A 20398-nucleotide genomic window follows, 5' to 3' on the forward strand; every position below is an offset into this window, starting at 1 on the left:
TCATTCTTCAAACGTAGCATTGTCCCCCCCCCCTCCCCCCGAATAACATTAGGAAAGTTATATTTCAGGGTTGTTAAAGATCCGGGAACCTATAATTTCTAATGGGTTCTGTTAGGTTCCGTAACAGGACCGCAACCTTTTTTCTCAATTTAAATTCGGTCCAAATTGCTGTGCATTCGAAAACCATGCTAGGATGGGTTTGGTGCGGGGCAGATCCAAATGCTAACACTTGGCGAAAATCTGTTTCTCAAACAAGCTGACAGCACCAAACTTCACTCTCCTAACAAAACCAACTTCATGCATTATTTCCACAATTAGAATTGTAATCATGCCTACGTTGTTAGGTTAGGGGGGCTGTTAGCCAAAGGCATTCTGAAATATGTGGAAAGACAACATATTATTCAAATGGTGAAATAGTAGCGTCAAAATACAGCAGATTAAATACCTGTGCAAATTATTCTAATGCTATGGATGTTTTATGAAAATTCTCTCAAGTGGGGAAAGCATCACACTAAGTTCCCCCACTTTAAGCACCGCAGCTTTCCCCTGCCCTGCGGAAATAAATCCTGCTGTTAGCAACCCATTTTCCCGAAGTATTAGCAGCTCGATGTGCCTATCACAGGCCCGTACACAGTATTTTTTTGAGGGGGCAGACCCATGGGCAAATTTTCATAAATTATCTCTCATATTATACACTATGTATACAGGCAAAGGGGGTAGATTATTACATTGTTGTAAAGGTCACAGAAAATGCGAAAAGGATGCAAACATGATTTTGTAATCCACTGACCAGTTTCAAAATGGCGACCAAAACAATTCCGACCCCTGAAGTTGGTGTTCCAAAGTGAGGAATTACCTACGTAAATAGCAAAACACAAACACTGGACAGAGTACATAAGATCCTGTACCAGCGAAACAGCTGTTTATTCGTGACAGGTTTCTAAATGGTTACTGGTTCGCTACCATTGTCAGCCCATGCCACCCATCACATGTAACGTCAGTGTACTGAACGTCTGGGTGAGAGGTTTGCGGTTTCGTAATGCCTCTGTGAGTGTACAACATACAGTGAGTAGAACTTCAGGTCCATTGTGTACGAGTAGGAATAAGCATAAGCCCACGTGTTGGGTAGGCTGCAGTACACAACAGCATGCTGGCCCAGTCGACAAATTACAAAGTACGCCAATTGCCGGTGCGTCCAGTTCCATTTGACTGCACATACGCTGTTCCCACTGGCCAGTTCAACAAAGGCAATCGGAAAGTACCATGGGTCGAGGTGTGACAAGCTCTCCTGCATAGCAGTCGGTTCCAGTGTGCTTCCACTGATAACACGAATACGCCCCTCTAATCTTGGTCCCATTCACCGTTGTCTGTTACAAGTGGTTGCATCGTCGAAGGCATTGTGTGGTACCTCAGGACGTTTTATAGTGCATTCCTCGTGGGTAGTGTGCATTCCTGTACTTAATTTGCAGTGGCAAATTGTTGAATGTGAACTAATAATGCCTTTCACGAACGAAGCAGCATTTGATATGCTCATGGTGTTGGGTGAGTGCCAACGAAATAGTTCTGCTGCTGCAAGGTATCCCGATCGGGAACATCCTTCAAGACATGTTTTTCGCACCCTTGCCGATCGTGTAGGCAGAAGGGGCAATGTTCAGCCTTCTAGCAGTCACAAACATGAACGCATTGCTCGGCCTGTTCGAGATGAGATGTCTGCTGGTGTACTTGCAGCGTTCCATCTCAATCCTCATGTGAGTATCAGGCAAGTTGCTCGTAATTCTGGTGTCAGCGCAAGTACAGTGAGAAGGATTTTAAAGGATCACAGATTTCATCCGTACCACGTGTCCTTGAATCAAGAGCTACATGGAACTGATTTTCAAAGCAGGCTAGACTTTTGCATGTGGTCTCAAGCTCAAGTGAATGCAAATGTTCGATTTTTTGATGAAATGTTGTGGTCTGACGAGGCTACATTTAAAAGTGATGATCAGGTAAATCTGCACAACATGCATTACTGGGCCATCGAAAACCCACGGTGGATGCAAGAGGTTGATCATCAACGTAGATGGTCTGTGAATGTGTGGTGTGGAATCATCGGCGGACGAATAATTGGACCTCATTTCAAGCGAGGCTTACGGATGTTGTGTACCGCACATTTCTTCAGGAACAATTGCCCAGTCTTCTCGAAGACGTCCCCTTACTCATCAGAACACACATGTGGCTACAACAAGATGGCTGCCCAGCACATTTTGAGCTGACAGCGAGGAATCAGGTGAAGGCAATGTTTCATGCTCGCTGGGTAGGTAGAGGTGGGCCTGTGCCCTGGCCTCCTAGGTCACCAGACTTAACATGTTTAGATTATTACCTCTGGGGACGACTGAAAGAAATTGTTTACCAAATTGCCCTACAACGAAGGACGACATGATCGAGCGCATAGTTGCTGCATGCAGGCAGATTAGTGAGGCAGAAGTTATTGCAGCACAGAATGATTTCAGTGTCAGTGTGCAGAAATGCATTGAGACCGAGGGAAGACATTTCGAACATCTACTGTAAGTTGGTGAATGTGCATCACACTGGGTGCTTTACCTATTCTCGTTTTCGTTGTTCATTGGTTTCTGATTACTCTTTCGTTTTTCTTATCATTTCAGTTAGGCTTATTTCTCTTGTCAAACAATGGTTTTGCTATCAATTGTGAGAAAAGGACCTTTTTCGTTGGCGAAGCGGCCATTACACATGCTAACGAATTCCGTATTGTGCGTGACGGTAAACCATTCGTTGCCAGTCCTAAGCCTGGAGAAAGTGTGAAGGGCGGCTCAAACAAAGCTTAGAGTGTTACGGTGTTACCATAATTGTTTGTACAGGATCTTATGTACTCTGCCCAGTATTTGTGTTTTGCTATTTACGTACGTAATTCCTCGCTTTGGAACACCAAATTTCAGGGGTCGGAATTGTTTTGGTCGCCATTTTGGAACCGGTCAGTGGATTACAAAATCATGTTCGCATATATAATTACAAAGTGTAAGACTAACAAGGGAGGTTATCTAAGTGTCTCCCTCCGATTTCCATTAAACTTGGCATGTGTATAGTGGGGCCCAATGGAAGAAATAACTGTTTTTTTTGTTTTTTTCAGCTAAAAAACTGTTTTAGGGGGCAAAACCCCCTCAAATGTCAAGATGAGGACAAATTGAAGTGAGGATCTGACCCCTGTTTCCCCCTCCGATTTCCATGATACTTGGCAGGTGTGTGTATAAACGGGCCCAAAGGAAGAAATATGTGTTTTTTGTTTCGGCTAAAAATCTGTTCTAGGGGGCAACCTCCCGTCAAATGTCAAGATGAGGACAAATTGAAGTAAGGATCCCCCTCCGATTTTCATGAAACTTCGCAGGTATATAGAGGGCCCCAAAGGAAGAAATACGTTTTTTTTTGTTTCGGCTAAAAAAAAATGTTTAGTGGGCAAAACCCGCCTCAAATGTCAATATGAGGACAAATTGAAGTGGGGATCATCTGACCCCTGTGTCCCCCTCCGATTTCCATGAAATTTAGCAGGTGTATAGAGAGGCCCTATGCCCCCTGTTTATTCCTATGCCATATTTACGTGGTTTCGGGGTCGGATCCCTACTTCAATTTCTCCTCATCTTGACATTTGAGGGGGGGTTCCCCCTAAAACGTTTTTTTAGCTGAAACACAAAAACACGTACTTCTTCCTTTGGGCCCCTCCATACACCTGCCAAGTTTCATGGAAATCGGAGGGGGATACTTAGACCTCCCTTGTAAGTGTATTAATTAATTACAAATCGCGCACGCACGCACACACTATATATATGTGTGTATATTAGCAGGTAACAGTGTGTTATAAACACATTCTTACTTTCCAAAGATGCGCATGTGGGATGGGAAAACGGATCCAGATCCGAAAAATTTTAGGATCCGGAACCAATCGGATCCGTGAGGATCCGGATCTGGCCATCCCTAGTACAGACAAATGTTTCATATGACAATCGTATTATTTCCCCGCCTTTCCGAATCTGCATGTCAAACATACCCTTCCCATTTGAATATCGCATGAACGGGGCATGTGCCCCCCACTAAAACCACAAAGAGTGGCTTTCGGGCTGTTGCAAATACTTTCTACGGATTCCTTGGGCCCAACTTAGTGGTGCATTTTTTGTTTCAACTTGATACGATCTCCCGTTCTCGAGAAAAAGGTAGTGTCTGGGTCGCTCTGAAACAGCGTGTATACAGGGTGTTTCGTAAGTTTGTTTACAACGCTTTGGAGGTGATTGTACGAGTGAAAATAAGGTGGAAAATTCATGTAACGAAATTCCGGAAACTGCTTTGTTGCCGAGTTATTGACGTTTGAAAACGTGGGAAAATGATTTTCCGAAGTGAATAATTGCAAAACGGGTGGAGAGAAGTCGTCGGTGTTGGGCGGTACACTAAGAAATTGGGTACGCTCTTGCCAAAAAATCACTCGGCAATGTCGGTTTAAGGGATTCCCCAAAGGACGCGAACGAAGATGTTGACGGGAGTGTGGTGGGTGTGCGTTCTGCGTGAGCTGGTATCGACGAAAATTGCCATGTGTTGAATGGCACCAAAAAACAAAGAAAATTTCCTGAGCGAAGGGCACCATAACGTAAAAACGAAAAAAATGAACTGTCATAGGTTGCATACCCTGAAGGGCACACAGTATGCTTAATGGAGATGAAGGGAACCTCATCACAAACGGTTTTCAAAGTGTCCACAATGTACTTCCAAGCAGAGGCGACAACGGCGAATCAAGGATTGTCTAGTGCGACCAAACCCCGGCGTTTCTCTGCTATTGATGCTGCAGCTACATTGATAAGGGCAACGAGGTCCTCGGCTGACACGACAGGTGTTTCGTAAACGAGGCGTTTCATCTCTCCCCAGAGGAAGAAATCCAGGGGCGTAATATCAGGCGATCGAGGTGGCCATGGCACAGGCCCTCCCCTGCCAATTCACTGGTTGTGGAATTCGGTATCGAGGAAATGGCGCACATTCCGATCGAAATGTGGGGGTGCACCGTCATGTTGAAACCATAGTCTTTGTCTCAGTGCCAAGGGCACGTCCTCTAGTAGTTCAGGCAAAACCTCACTGAGAAATGCTTGATAAGTGAGTCCACATAGGCGAACAGGGAGAATGTACGGTCCAATCAAATGGTCATGCAGTATCCCGCACCACACATTCACTGCAAATCTGTGCTGATGATGTGCCACTAGCAGTGCATGTGGATTTTTTCAATTTGATGAACAAACCATTGGCAAAAGTCCTCACGTGGGCCAAAGTCCCGAGGTAAAAGGTCTTACACTTTCTTCAATTTGTACGGGTGCATCCCCTCTTCTGCCAGGACTCGCCACACATTCACATTGGAGGTGTTTCGTTCGTCGGCTACTGCGCGCGTACCGGTGCCTTGATGAAATATCACTGCAGTTAACACATCTTCCACAAACCGTCGTGTTCGCACACATCGCGGTCGTCCAACTTCTCGACGAGGGGGCAACACTGATCCTGTTTCCCGAAGTGGAGTGTCTACAATTTGAAATAAGGTGTGCGATGGTAACACCCTATTTGGAATACGTGCCCCATACAGACGCCTTGCAGCACGGCTATTACCTCCAGCGCCCAGGGCGGGCCTCAGCTACTGGGCGGGTCGCAGGTGGCGGATAGCGAATGGCCATCAGATATGATGGTTAGCTGCGAATAACCAAATAAGCAGTCCCGGACCGAGGCGGCAGTGCTATCAGGGTCTGGAGGGAGTGATCTGTGGCAGGATCACTCCCATTAAAACCCAGAAATGCCCAAAGACAGCACTGTGACATGGCGAAGAAGTGCCGCCATTAAATAAGCACAGCCCCTGCTGCCTTGCAGGGAGGGGAGGGATCCCCAAAGGCTAAGGGAAGGATACCCTGACAGAAAACCAAGGGGTAGGAAGGGCTCCGAAGGCAAAGCAACACCAACCTACCTAGGGGAGTAAACCCTAAATAAATCCTGGTCCTCCAGGTTGGGGGTTGGGCGTAGGGTTAACTCCCCTACCCCGTGAAAAGAACTTGTTACGGATACCACAAGATTGCCTCGGAGGAGATCGGATAATTTGTTGACGACCCGGCGAAAGAAAAGGTTAATGAGAAGGAAAAACGATATAATGCTCGCAACCTGGAATGTAAGAACATTGAAGAGACCAGGAAAGCTGAGAGAAATAAGAGAAGAAATAGAAAAATATGGAGTGAAAGTGGTAGCATTACAAGAAACACGCTGGAAAGGACAAGGAATGATAACGTCTGGAAAACATATACTGATGTATAGTGGAGGAGAAACTGGTAATAATGGTACAGGTTTCCTAATCCAAAAGTCTATTAAACCAAGTATTATTAACTTTACAGCAATTAATGATAGGATGTGCTCAGTCAGAGTTAGAGCAAAATTCTTCAATATCACAATGTTTTGTGTGTATGCCCCCACAGAAGAAGCAGAGGAGGAGGAGAAAGATGCTTTTTACTCAAAATTAGAAGAAGAAATAAATCATGTACAAAGACACGATGTAAAAATCATATTAGGGGACTTAAACGCCAAAATAGGACGAGAAGAGATGTACAGAAGCATAATTGGTAAAGAAAGCCTGCATGAAGTAAGCAATGATAACGGAATGAGATTGATAGACTTTGCAAGCAGTAAGGAAATGGTAATTAAAAGTACTTGGCTTCCACGAAAAGACATAAAAAAGGAGACCTGGGTGTCTCCAGACGGCCGCACAAAAAACCAAATAGATCATGTTCTAATAGACAGGAGACATGCCACAGATATTATGGAGATCAGTAGTTGTAGAGGTGCTGATGGTGACACAGACCACCATCTAGTGAGAATCAAGTATAGACAGAAAATTGATGTGAAAAGATCAAAAAAGGAAAATAAGAACATGAAACATAATGTAGAGGAACTCAGGAATGCCAGAGTAAGAGAGGAATACCAAGAAAAACTTATGGAGGCACTAGAAACCAAAAAGGATATATGGGAGAAAGGAGAACTGGAATGTAAGTGGGAAATACTAAAAACAGTAATAGGTAAGGCAGCAGAGGATACATTGGGAAAGAAACAAAACAAGAAGAGAGAACAGTGGTTTGATGAAGAATGCTCAATATTAATACAGGAGAGAAACGATGCCAGAAAAAGGATGCTTCAACGGAGAACAAGACAGGTAGTGGAAGAATATAGAGAAAAGAGGAGAGAAGCAGATAAGACATGTAGAGCTAAGAAAAGACAGTTTGAGAGAAATAAAATAGAAGAGTTAGATGAAATGAAAGATAGAAATGAGATACGAAAGTTTTATGAGAGAACAAGAGATCTGAAGAAAGGATACCAACCCAGAGCGGTTTTCTACAAGGATAAAGAAGGAAACCTCATTGGAGACAAAAGAAAGATGATGGAAAGATGGCAGGAGTATTTCTGTGAACTACTTAACGGAACCAATGAGGAGGATAAAGAAGAGGAGAAAAGTGATGAAGAGGAAGAAATAAGTGAGGAAGAGGAGGAAGAGATAATACCAACTTTAAAGGAAGTAAAAGATGCAATAAAGTCTCTAAAGAATAATAAAGCGCCAGGAGAAGATGGCATAGAATCGGAGCTGTTGAAATATGGTGGAGAAGGAGTGAAGAAGGCCATATATGAAGTGATAGAAGAAGTTTGGATAAAAGAAGAAATGCCCAGAGACTGGACAGTAGGAATAATATGCCCTATACATAAGAAAGGGGATAAAGCTAAGTGTGAAAACTACCGCGGAATAACACTACTGGATGGAACTTATAAAGTATTTGGTAAAATTTTAGCAACACGATTGGAAGATTGGATGGAAAGAATCATGGGAGATTACCAAGCAGGATTTAGAAAAAATCGCTCCACGATGGACCAGATATTTTTACTGCGTCAAGTGTTGGAGAAGTTCTATGAGTATAAAAAAGAACTTCACCAACTATATGTCGATTTTAAACAAGCATACGACAGCTTGGAAAGAAATAAGATCTACAGTATAATGAAAGAGTTTGGGATCCCAAGGAAATTGATAAGACTGACAAAAATGACAATGAAGACAACGGAATGTAAAGTCAGAGTAGAACAGGAAATGACAAACATGTTTAAAGTAGAGAAAGGACTGAGACAGGGAGATTTACTTTCTACAATACTATTTAATTTAGCATTGGAAAAAGTAATCCGACAACTACCAATCAACCCTGGAGGAACAATATTAAATAGACTAACACAAATAGTAGCATATGCAGATGATGTAGCTTTAATAGCAAGGAGTAAGCAAGCTATGGAAGAGAGTTATCAAGTATTAGAAGAGAAAGCTCAAGAACTAGGACTGGAAGTGAACACAAATAAAACAAAATATATGAAGATGGGAAATCCAGAAAGAGGCAGAAGAGAACCTTACATAAGAATAAATGGAAAAGAATATGAAAGGGTGGAAGCCTTTAAATATTTGGGCTCAATAATAACAGCAGATAACAAGACAGCTACAGAAATACAGGAAAGGATAACAAGTGGAAATCGATGCTACTTTTCTTTGCAAAATGTGTTTAAATCTAAGAATGTTAGTAGGAACACAAAAATTAAAATATATACAACAATATTAAGACCCATAGTAATGTATGGTTCAGAAAGTTGGGTGATGTCGGTAAGAGAGGAAGATTGGTTGTTAAGGTGGGAAAGGAAAATACTGAGAAGGATATTTGGAGCGGTAAGAGATAAAGAGGGATGGAGAATGAGAACAAATATGGAAGTACAGGAATTATTTAACCAGCCAGATATTGTAGTGAAGATCAAACAGGGTAGAATACGATGGGCTGGGCATGTTCAGAGGATGGAAGAAGCACGGGTTGTCAAGAAAATATTCAATGGAAAACCGGAAGGGAGAAGGAGAAGAGGTAGGCCCAGGAAAAGATGGATAGAGGACGTGGAGGAGGACTTAAGAAGATTAGGAGTCAAGGGATGGAGAAGAAAAGCAGAGGATCGAGACGAATGGAGGGAGGTAGTCAGGAAGGCCAAGGACCTACATGGACTGTAGCGCCGACCAGTAAGTAAGTAAGTAAGTATTACCTCCAGCGTCCCCATAAATCAGATGCATGTCCGCCAGCTCTTGGGACGTGTATGCAGCCATCCCTTACACCGGGCTACAAGTGTTTATGACCGTTAACACTAGTACACTTCACAGAACACGATGGGCTGTAACTAAGAATTAACACGTAACACTGCTAGGTCAAATGTTTGCCCAACACTACTGTCCAAGAACCTCACGTCTTTCCATTCAACCGTGAATGTTTAACAACCTGCTGCTGGCACAGCACTTGAAGCACGAATGGCACAGACACGTACGCTCCTTCATGAGAAACCTACACTGTTGGCGCCCCTAGCGGGAAATGTACTTAACGTCAGATCACACGGACACCCATCTGCCCTTCAGGTTATGCAACATATGACAGTTCATTTTTTCGTTTTTACGTCATGGTGCCCTTCGCTCAGGAAATTTTCTTTGTTTTTTGGTGCCATTCAACACATGGCAATTTTCGTCGATACCAGCTCACGCAGAACGCACACCCACCACATTCCCGTCAACATCTTCGTTCGCGTCCTTTGGGGAATCCCTTAAACCGACATTGCACAACATTGCCGCGTGATTTTTTGACAAGAGCGTACCCAATTTCTTAGTGGACCGCCCAACACCGACGACTTCTCTCCACCCGTTTTGCCATTATTCACTTCGGAAAATTATTTTCCCACGTTTTCAAACGTCAATAACTCGGCAACAAAGCCGTTTCCGGAATTTCGTTACATGAACTTTCCACCTTATTTTCACTCGTACAATCACCTCCCAAGCGTTGTAAACGAACTTACGAAACACCCTATATATATGTGTGCATGGGAGAGGGTAGTTAGAGAAATTTGCTCATTTTGCTACTAAATGTTGAAGAAGAGCATTTTCTAACCTATATGTATACAACCACATGACAAATATTTTCAGTTGACCCTGACATTTGTTTGTCAGAGCGAAAATAAAAATTGTATGATGCGGGTAGTCTACCATGTATGCATAAAACAAACAATTAAAATAGCCTACGAAAAGCAACATATGTGTGTGAGGTTGGTAGATGAGGGTTTACACTCAGCTTGCAAAGGCCCAGACTTTTTCAGTTTACATAACTGTGTAATGATTTAACATGCTAAAAAAATAAAGAGTTACACTTCAACTTTGTAAGTTAATCAGATGAATCACGTTTGTTGAACATTTTTGAAAATAAATGAAAGGACCATTTTATAAGCAATATTACTCAAAATGGAAGATTGTTGGGAATATAAAAGTAAACGGGTTTCCGGTTACAAGTTCTGCCAAGCAAAAATCATTTAATTCCCCTAACTTTTCTAGGTTTTGGAAGCTTTTTTAAATCATTTGTTTCCAATGACCTCAGTCCTAGCCCTACGGGCCTGGCCTATCACCCAGTGTTACTGTTGTGAAAAGGAAGGAAAGGTTGCAGTTCGCTAAAGAACATCTATGAATGAACGGAAACAGGTGGGAAAGTGTTTTGTTTTTTTTCCAGTGAGAGTAAAGCCCCTATCACACGGAACTGGATTTCCAGTAGGTATGCTCTAGTTGGCGCTGGACTGGCTACCAATTTGCTGGTTTTCGCCTCACACGATACTTAGCGTACTTGTCGATAGACTTTTGTTCCCATACGAGGGAAGTTGTAATGGCGGCCACATGAGATGTAAACAATGTATCACTTCACATTTTTAAAAGCCGATAACTATTCAACCGAGAGGAATAACGTTTCGTATAAAACGTTATTAGGTACGAAACAATGGCGCTGCTTAAATACATACTTTACAACGTTTACTGTACACGCATGGAAGAATATTTTAGTTGTTTCAAATGTAAACACCGTGCACTCAGCATAGATGGTGTAACTCAACGCGCCTTTCATGCTGTATACGTTATAAATTGCTGGAGTAACACTCGGAAACCACAGACAAAAACGCTGCTTTGCACACTCGCAGATTATCTTCACATGGCGAAACCTTGCTCTGATTGGCTGTTCCACAGAAACCAGTCGAGGAAAGCAAGTAGCAATTAGAACATATCCTATTCCTCCAAACCAGTCAAGCAGTCAACCAGGCGGCCATGATTGCTATCTAGAAAGTTAGTTCAGCGCCAACTATGTCATTCCTACTAGAATTCCAGTTCCATGTGATAGGGGCTTTATATTAATGTTTTCGGATCACGTGTTAGGAGGATGATTTGGCGGAAGTCAAATAAAAAATTATATTCTACAAATCTACAACAGTCACGTATGGTGGTGGTGATGTGATTCGGGGATGCAGGGTATCAGTTTAACGGGGGGGGGGGGAGGCTGTAAACACTGTGAACAGGGACAGTGGCGGCGATTGGATTCCATAACTGGGAGGAACAAGGTCAGTTTACTTTCCTAAGATGAGGTATAGCATAGTGCGGGGGCAAAAGTTGCTGCCCCCCCTTTATCCCCGCCACTGAGCAGGGAACATTACCTGGTAATTTTGAAGGAGTAATTTGCCCAAGGTTGGCGAGAAAAATGGATTGATTGTTTCTCGTTGTAATACACGCCCATAATATTCAATATAATATTTTGTTACAATTTTTAATGTTCACCTTAAAAAAATTAAACTTTACCTGTCCGAATATTTGTGTTTTACTGTATATTCAATAGTTATTAACATTAAAGATATTTAAATATTTTATCCACATTGTATGATACGCCCTATTGAAGATTTATTCTTAAAAGTTTTCCTTCATTTTGTAACATCTTAAAAGTGAAAAATTAATTTCTGTCCGAATATTGATATGAGTCGCTTCGTATTCAGTAGTTATTAATTATTGAGATTAAATGTAGGGCTTCCCCGATGGCGTAGTGGTAATGTTTTTGCCTTGTAATCAAGGGGTGTCAGATTCGATACCCAGTGGAGGCGCATAGTGGTTGGGATCCCACTTTAAGGTACACTTCGCAACATCTTATTTGACCGCCCCGAAAGAATTCTAAGTCCCGAAATCGTAAACTTAGCAACATTGCACTTCAGCTCCAGGTGAGAGTAGCCAACTTTGAGTAGGTCCTTCCACTAGACGAAAAACGCTGCGGTGATAGGTTTTTTAATTTAACACTTTCCATGAACTTAGAAACTATAAACCACTATTATAATACACAATCAAACAGAAATAAGAAATTGGAAAAAGAACCTTGAAGGATATTTACGATTCTGCTTGCTCGACTTGAAATTTGGGGGGTTTGAAACACTGAATAGAGTTTTTCTCCACCTGGAGGAAATTGCCATCAAGTTTGTGCAGAAAGAAGCAAATTTGTGAGGAGTTTATGCGACATTTTATTTACAATACCTTGCATAATATCGAACAGTTCTCAAAAACATATATTTTACACGACTTGTCGAGAAAATGTGCTTGAAACACAGGAAGGTGGGAGTCTTCATAAACGTCAACATGTTTTTAAGGGTATAACGTCATTAAGTTAACGTAGAGCAGTTGGTTAGGTGCTACTATCCTCATTTTTCATCAAGCGTGAAAGATCGCCGGTTCAAATCCCACCCTCTCCTCTTTCTTTTTTCTTTTTTTTTTTGTTTGCTGAACAGATACTGTTGATATTAGAATACTTAAAAAATGAATCCGATGCACACTTGAGGGACGTCCCTTCTGCGCATATTCCCCCTTAGAAGTTGGAGATTTCCAGGATTTAAAGTTAAAACTTTTCTTTTTAGTTATTGTTCATATGTTGTGTTAACACACACATCATGATTAATTCACAAATCACATATACACTATCTGGCCATTCGTCACCGGACACCTGGAACGAGTACTTTAATCCGGTTTCAGGCATCCGTCAGTATCGTGTGGGGCCACCTTTCGCAGCAAGTACAGCCGCAACCCTCTGAGGAAGACTGTCCACCAAATTGCGATAGGTTTCGACGGGAATCCTGCTCCATTCCTCTTGCAAAGCGGCGAACAACTCTTTAGTGTTTTTTGGGCGGTGTGGTCTGGCTCTCAACCGGCGCTCCAACTCGTCCAAAAGATGGTCAATCGGGTTGAGATCAGGACTTTGGGTGGGCCAATCAAGTTTTTGCACACCCATATCCTCGAACCATGTGTTGATCACACCTGCCGTATGACATGGGGCATTGTCGTGCTGAAACAGATAAGGACCACTACCGAATTGTGCCCACAATGTCGGTAGCGCAGAATTGTCCAGGATCGTTAGGTATGCATCTGCATTCATGTTTCCACATACTAACACAAGGGGACCAAGACCATACCAGGAGAAGCACGACCACACCATGATGCTTCCACACGCCAAGGTGGGGTGTCCGGTGACGAATGGCCAGATAGTGTATGTATTCAGGATGCAAAATGTAATGTTATTTAAGTTATGTATTGTTTGTTCTTCACTGACACCTAAAATATTGATTATTTGATTTCGATATACTAAAAAAAGATATACAGTTATGTTAAGTAGGTCCTCCTCCGTAGTCGAGCGGGTTAAGGCGTTCACTCGTCTTGAGATCGTTCGCTGCGGGACGGCGTAGGTTCGAATCCGGCTCTGGTCGGAATTTATTCGGCTTACGTATAGGGCCGGTGGCAACCCACCATCGTGAGGAAATTGGGAAGCTCCGAGTGAGTGAGCGTAACCCGGTCGAGAAGACCTACAACAACGGCTGGGGGTTCGTCGGGCTGATCACCCGTCACCCCGACACTGGTCTAAGACCTCCACGCTATAACAGGTGACGGCGGAACAGTGTGGGAGGGAGACCAGCAGTCGGTAGGTAAGCCAAGGCCCGCCAAGGTGCTGTAGAGCTATGGGGTTATGTTATGTTAAGTAGTGATGTAGTGGAGTACTGTAAAGAAGGAGAGCGTTTAATGAGTTCAAATTGCTAAGATTAGTAATTTATGTCCGTTCCTTCGTAATGACTGTTGTCAATCTCCTCTCCACCATCATACCATGCCTCTAAAACTAGTAGTAAATCGCTAATTAACATAAATCGTTCGCTGCGGAACGGCGTAGGTTCGAATCCGGCTCTGGTCGGAATTTATTCGGCCTACGTATAGAGCCGTTGGCAACCCACCATCGTGAGGAAATTGGGGAGCTCCGAGTGAGTGAGCGTAATCCGGTCGCGAAGTCCTACAACGGCTGGGGGTCGGTCGGGCTGACCACCCGTCCCCCTAGTCTGGCTGCAGATCTCCACGCCCCCTTGGTGGCCCGCGTGGGAGGGAGGCCAGCAGTCGGTAGGTAAGCCTTGGCCCAATATTGGGCTGTTGCGCTATAGGATTATTATTATTAATTAACATAAATAAATTGTTATTGCGACGAAGGCCGATTCGATAAGAAACTACTAATAAGTATTATATAGTGAGTGACAAACAAATAATTCAAAACCTCATAACGATCGTTAATTCCTCACTGCTTTGTATCTAAAATGTTTGTCTTCTTTGAACAGGAAGTACGAGTATCAGATATAACAAACTTTCCGCACTAACTTTGCAATATTCGAAACCACCGTTACAGACTTAGCTCTATGTAACTTGATTCTGCGCATTCCACGTGGCATGTGACTTCCTCCTATCATCGAAATAACTTTCTCTTACTATTTCCTTTCCTCTCGTGAAATACAGAGACCAATGTTAACTTCTTAGCACTGTGGATAAACTTTACACCCAACGATATACTCCTGAAAAAAATCCTGCCTAAGTGGAGAATCGAACCTACGACCTCCCTCGTAAGAATCAAGCACGCTACCTCTTCTCTAGGTAGCTCATGTTAAAATTTGCTACCAGTTTGAAGAAACCAATTCACACATAATGTCATATCTATAATTTCCTCATGGCAATTTTCATGAGGAAACGAATTCAGATAAAATCGAGAAACGCTGAAAGGGAAAAATGATGAACATGTCTATTGGCGTTTTGTCATATTTTGTAAATTGTGTAAAAATTCCGTGTTTTGAACAAGCAATCGTTTAGTTACGAAGTATTTTGTTGTTTGTTTAAAGTAGAAACAGGAGAGCGAAAAGGATTCATTTCAATCAGACCCCCTTTGACAAGAAACTTCAGCTTTTTTCCAAAGACTGTATGAAAAGAGAGAGGAACATATGAAATATAAAATATGTGTGAAATTAAAACAATGGAAACCTTGAAAGATAAGACTAAGGAACTTCAAACTATGAGAAACATATTTTCGTGGTGGAAAACTCCAAGTCATTTTCGAAATATGAACTTGATGTTTTTCCTTATTATGAAGTGAGATATGGGACGATACGATCCCTCAGCAAGAAAATTTTAAGTAAGCTACCTCCAACTTTTTCAATGGTCATAATTACTAATTAGGGTCCGGAAGCTGATGAAAAATCAACTTTTTTTCTTACCCTTAAAAACAAATCTAAACCTGATATCATGTCCGTTTCCCTTCAGTTAGAGCCGAAAAACACTTTGTATTTTACATTTTTTTTTCATTTTTCGGCCGTTAATGGCTTTTAGTTTATTTGTCAGTATTTTTAACAGTTTTTGTTGCATTTTTACTTATTTTTTAGGTTTATTTTTCTCCTCCCCTGTTGTTTCGTGCATTTCAAATGCATTTACTAGTAAAACTTACATATTTAGATGTCTTGACATGGTCCTTTTAGCAAATTCACCATGAATCGAAAATACGGTCAATGGAAAAGCATAATATTATTCTTAACTGAAATGTTTGGCAATGGATTAAAATACTTTGTGTGAAGATCTACTTTGAGGTTCTTTTTCTGGACACTATTAACGCTTTAATCTGTAGTTTAAAAGTAAAATTAGTCTCAATATTAAATGCAATTACACTCTGGTATACGCGAAGCAGAACTGTATTTTCGGATGCTGGCCGACTACAGTATCATAGAAGGCCCACTCTGAAAGGAGATGAATTGGTTGATTTGGTGTTTTAAGTCAACTTTATGCATAGTAAGGCTAATCGGGACTGGACCTAAAGTTTAAAGTGGGATCCGAACCGAGTGCATAAAATAACGTGAACCGTGTGGTGTAGGGGGATCGTTTGCTTATGGAATGGAAGGTCATGGGTTCAAACCTACTTCTTAGCAAAATCTTTTTCGGGAAGTAAACGGCTTTGGACGAGAATGCTTATCTACGTTTCTTGGATATTTCCGTTGATATTTATGCGATTTATGTCCAGCATTTACGGATGCAGAAAGTTGACATGTAAGTTCTTAATATGTGTTAACTTATAACAGCTGAATGAAAAGAAAAGTATTTCCTAAAATCCTGCCAATCACTGAAAGATTAAAAACATTAGTAGAAGCATTAGTTGAGGAATGCACAGTGGCGACGATTATGGAGTGTGGAGGGGCAGATGACCCAGCACTATGCTAAACATTATCTACCAAGGGAAAGAAACTGTCCTTGCCCTCCCCCCTCCCCCACCTTGCCCCATCAGTTTTGAAACCCAATCGCCGCCACTGAGCATGCATCGCATAAATATTTACAGTAATATCATATAATATTATATTACGTTATTAGAACACTTCGTACTCGGTAAATAAAAAGGAAAAAATAATAAGGAAAGGGTGGGATTTGAACCTACGATGTTTCGATCTTGACGAAAACAGTAAAAAAACGAAAGTGTTGTCATCTAACCAACTACTCCAGAAGATTGCTAACAGAAAGCTCAGTAAAACACGTTAATCTAAGTTGAAGCAACATTGTGCCGGAGTTTCGAACCATTTTTCGCCAAGAACCAAGGAAAAAACACACTTTTCAGAATCGTTTGGTGTTGTGCAAGGTATCTTTACTAAACATTTCGCATAAAATCATCATAAATTTGCCTTCTTGCATTCAAATGTGACCGCAATTCTTTCCAGGTGGATGAGAACCTGTTCAGTGTTGCACAATGCACATACATTTTCCTATTTTCAAATTCAGAACGAAGAATCTTGAAATATTTTCAACATTCGTATTTCTACTTAACATTTTTTTTGTCTACTCATATATTTTATTACTGCTTTAGGGTATCTTTACTTTATGGAATGTGAAAGAATGAAAAAAAAAATCACGAGCGTTTTCATTCAGGAAGAAGAAATATTGCAAAGTTGGCTACTCTTAGTTGGCTCTGAAGCGCTATGCTGCCAAATTTACGAATTCCGGACTTTGAAATTTTTCAGGGCGGTCAAATAAGATGTTGTGAAGTGTACAACTCTTTTACGCCAAATAAAATGAAATAATTATATTTTTTTCTTGTCCTTAGCCATTATTGAGTATAATAATATCGCAAACTTACTATTCATATGAGCAGTATAAAATACACCATAAAAACTACACTCAATTAATCCGTGCTTTACGGGTCTCGCTTATGGCACAGCACTTGAGCAACCTTATGTTCTGACGCCACGGGAGAAAGCTCTTTAATTTTAGGCTAAATGCCTACGTTGTTAGGTTAGGCGGCAGGCTAGCTATGTATGCACAAGGTAGCAAAACTGTTGTGCGACAAGAAGGACCCGTGCTTTACTGTAGAAATCGAAACTTCTCAGTTCTTTGTTTCGTACCGTCCTGTAAGTAAGCTGGTAACTAATATCTGAATACACAATGACTGATTTTGATCGTGACGTGAATTTTTTTTTCCTCTTGCGATACGATTCATTGGTTTGTATAACTGAATGAAGCGCAGACGCTTACTGTTCAGGCAGCAGGAAATATTTCACCTTGATTTTTCCAGGACGAGGATAGTAATTCTATAATATTTAGATGAATATGAATCCTAACGTACTTCAGCAGTGGCGGAACAAGTGGGGCTACTACCCCCAACTTTTGTCCCTTCCGTAGAGGTGTGCGGGATCCCGACTTTTCGGGATCCCAAGGAGTAAGGAAATACCGAATGGTCATTTTAAAAAGTCGTCAATTCTCGACATTTTCTTCATTGTAAATGTATGTCTGGAACGTATAGGAAATTGTTAGTTTTTGTACCAGAAGTGCAAAAACAAGCACTTAAGATGAAAATTACGTGTAGAATTCGAGATTTCGAGAAATTTCGAACATATCCCGTCCAGAAAATTTCTCGACTGTGTCGGGAAATTGAGAATTACCCGTCCCGAATGTCGGGGTTTAAAGAATTTCCCGTCCCGACCCAAAAAATTCTGTCCCGCACACCCCTTCCCTGCAGCATGGTAAACCTTATCTCCAAAGAGAAATAAAGTGTCCTTGCCGCCATTGTACTTTAGTATTATAGTTTCATAAAAATGAGTATTTTTTCTTTAACGACTTTAACTATAATTTACCGGGAAAAGATTGACTTTACACCTTTTGTTTAAAACATGTTTAAATAGGTTTTTTAACTCATGTTTAAAACTGTTTAAAACAAAAAACATGTTTTAAACCAAAAACAGTTTGTTTTGTTCTTTTAAAAAACACAAATTTTGCCAACCCTGTATAAGATACGTCTGTTTTTATGAGCAGCTTACAACCTTGTTTAAATCCAAAGATTTTGCAAGCTCTTTCTCAAAGGGCAGAATATTCAGAACTTAGAACCAAAAACGGAGAGGATGAGGAAATACCGTCCACTTATAGGAAGGAGGTGCCACTATCAACGAACAAACCAGCATTCGATATTATATCAAAACAAAAATTACTTACTTATATTAAAAATAAAGGCATCCCAGTGAAAATAGTAAACCTCGTTAAAATGACCATAAATAACACATCGACTAAAGTATTAATAAGTGGACGAGTAGGAGATCCATTTCAACAAAACAGAGGTGTACGTCAAGTGGATGCATTGTCGTCAGATACTTTATTTAATATTGTTCTGCAGGAAGTTTTTGAATCCTTTGAAGAGAAGAGGAATATTGTCTACGAAACTAAACTGGTTTGTGCGTACGCTGATGACATAGCTTTAACAGCACGAAATGTGAATAGCCTATAATAAATTGGTACGAAGTTGATTCACGAAGGAAAGAAAATGGGTTTGAAAATTAATGAAAGTAAAACAAAATATCTGAAAATGACAATAAGAAAAGCAAGACATCGTATACAAGACCTAAAAGTTGACAAGTATAACTTTAAAGGGGTTGAAAATTTTGTTTATCTTGTATCAACAGTTAATAATAATAATAAAGTTAGTGAAGAGATACAAAAAAGAATATTGGTAGGAAATCGAGCATACTTTGCAAATTTCACACTATTAAAATCACATCTAATATGAAGATGAACAAAAATGAAAATATATAAAACACTAAACACTAATAAGACCAGTGGTAGTAAGCTGAAATGTTAGTGTAATCGTGTAGGCCAAGGTTCATCGAGAACTGTAGTGCCGGATAAGAAGAAGAAGAAGACTATCAACGAACAAACATATTTTCACTACAAATTCAGCTCTACTAACAGACAAATACATTGACATAAAGTAAATGAATATAGTTGCAACTCGTGCACTGGGCATTTTGATTAGTGAAAACAACTGCTGAAAATTATAATTTATTTCAGAATAAATTGTGCATAAATACTGATCAGAATTGGATCTATAGTTTTAGATGTGCTTCAAAGATTGATTCTACTGCATGGAATGAAATTTGGCCACCATGTGTACAGTGTACACTCGCTCTCAATTTTCAGGATATAAGTATATTTATTATTTTTAATAAATTACTTAAAATACTAAGTGTAACACTATTTCTATGTGAAGAACCTGAATACTTTTTTTTGCTGAAATGAGAAAATTAATCACAGCAAGAAACTACGATAAGATATGCTTATTTTTTACGAGCAACTGTAATATACAAGTATAAAGGCTGATCAGTTTTAGATGTGCTTCAAAGATTGATTCTCCTCCAGGGAATGGTAATTGTCCTGTATGACGGTACAGCAGAAATTATTTTCTAACATCAGAAATGACAATTGCTTAATATGTAGGGCAAGGACTGCGAGCACCATATTGCAATGATTAGTTGATGGATTTGTATTAACGTTTAATACAGAGGCTAATCGGTGCGAAAGCTACAGCTTCTAGTAGAATCCAAAGCACTTAATGAAATGTTACCTCCACTGGGGATCGAACCTGGAAACCCCTTGATATCAAGGCAGCAGTTTTATCGCTAGACTATCGGGGCTGGGAACCCAATTTTAATCTTTCAAATTCTTAGCATTTAAGAATTAGGTAGTTTGTGTACTCTTTGATTCTTGAACGTCGCATTTCTCCCTCTCGAATATTTGCAGCGATAAGGATAGATATAACGATGAAACCAACGAGAGAACATCGCTAACACTCATGCAATTATCGGTACTCGAATGAGGAACTAACAAAAAGAATCATAACACTCCTTGAGATTTTGAACGTCG

At 40.8% G+C, this 20398-nt stretch overlaps 1 protein-coding gene across 1 annotated transcript; it reads left to right on the plus strand.

The window, feature by feature from the left end:
* Nucleotides 1-6598: 6598 nt before the first annotated feature.
* LOC145991846 (uncharacterized) lies at nt 6599-10515 on the plus strand. The gene is made up of 2 exons (XM_083127889.1): nt 6599-7502; nt 10427-10515. The coding sequence occupies exons 1-2, from the start codon at nt 6599-6601 to the stop codon at nt 10513-10515; spliced, it is 993 nt and encodes a 330-aa protein (XP_082984015.1).
* Nucleotides 10516-20398: the final 9883 nt, after the last annotated feature.

The sequence above is a fragment of the Lepisma saccharinum genome, chromosome 8, assembly GCF_977018435.1.
Source record: "Lepisma saccharinum chromosome 8, izLepSacc3.1, whole genome shotgun sequence".
Lineage (NCBI taxonomy): Eukaryota > Metazoa > Arthropoda > Insecta > Zygentoma > Lepismatidae > Lepisma > Lepisma saccharinum.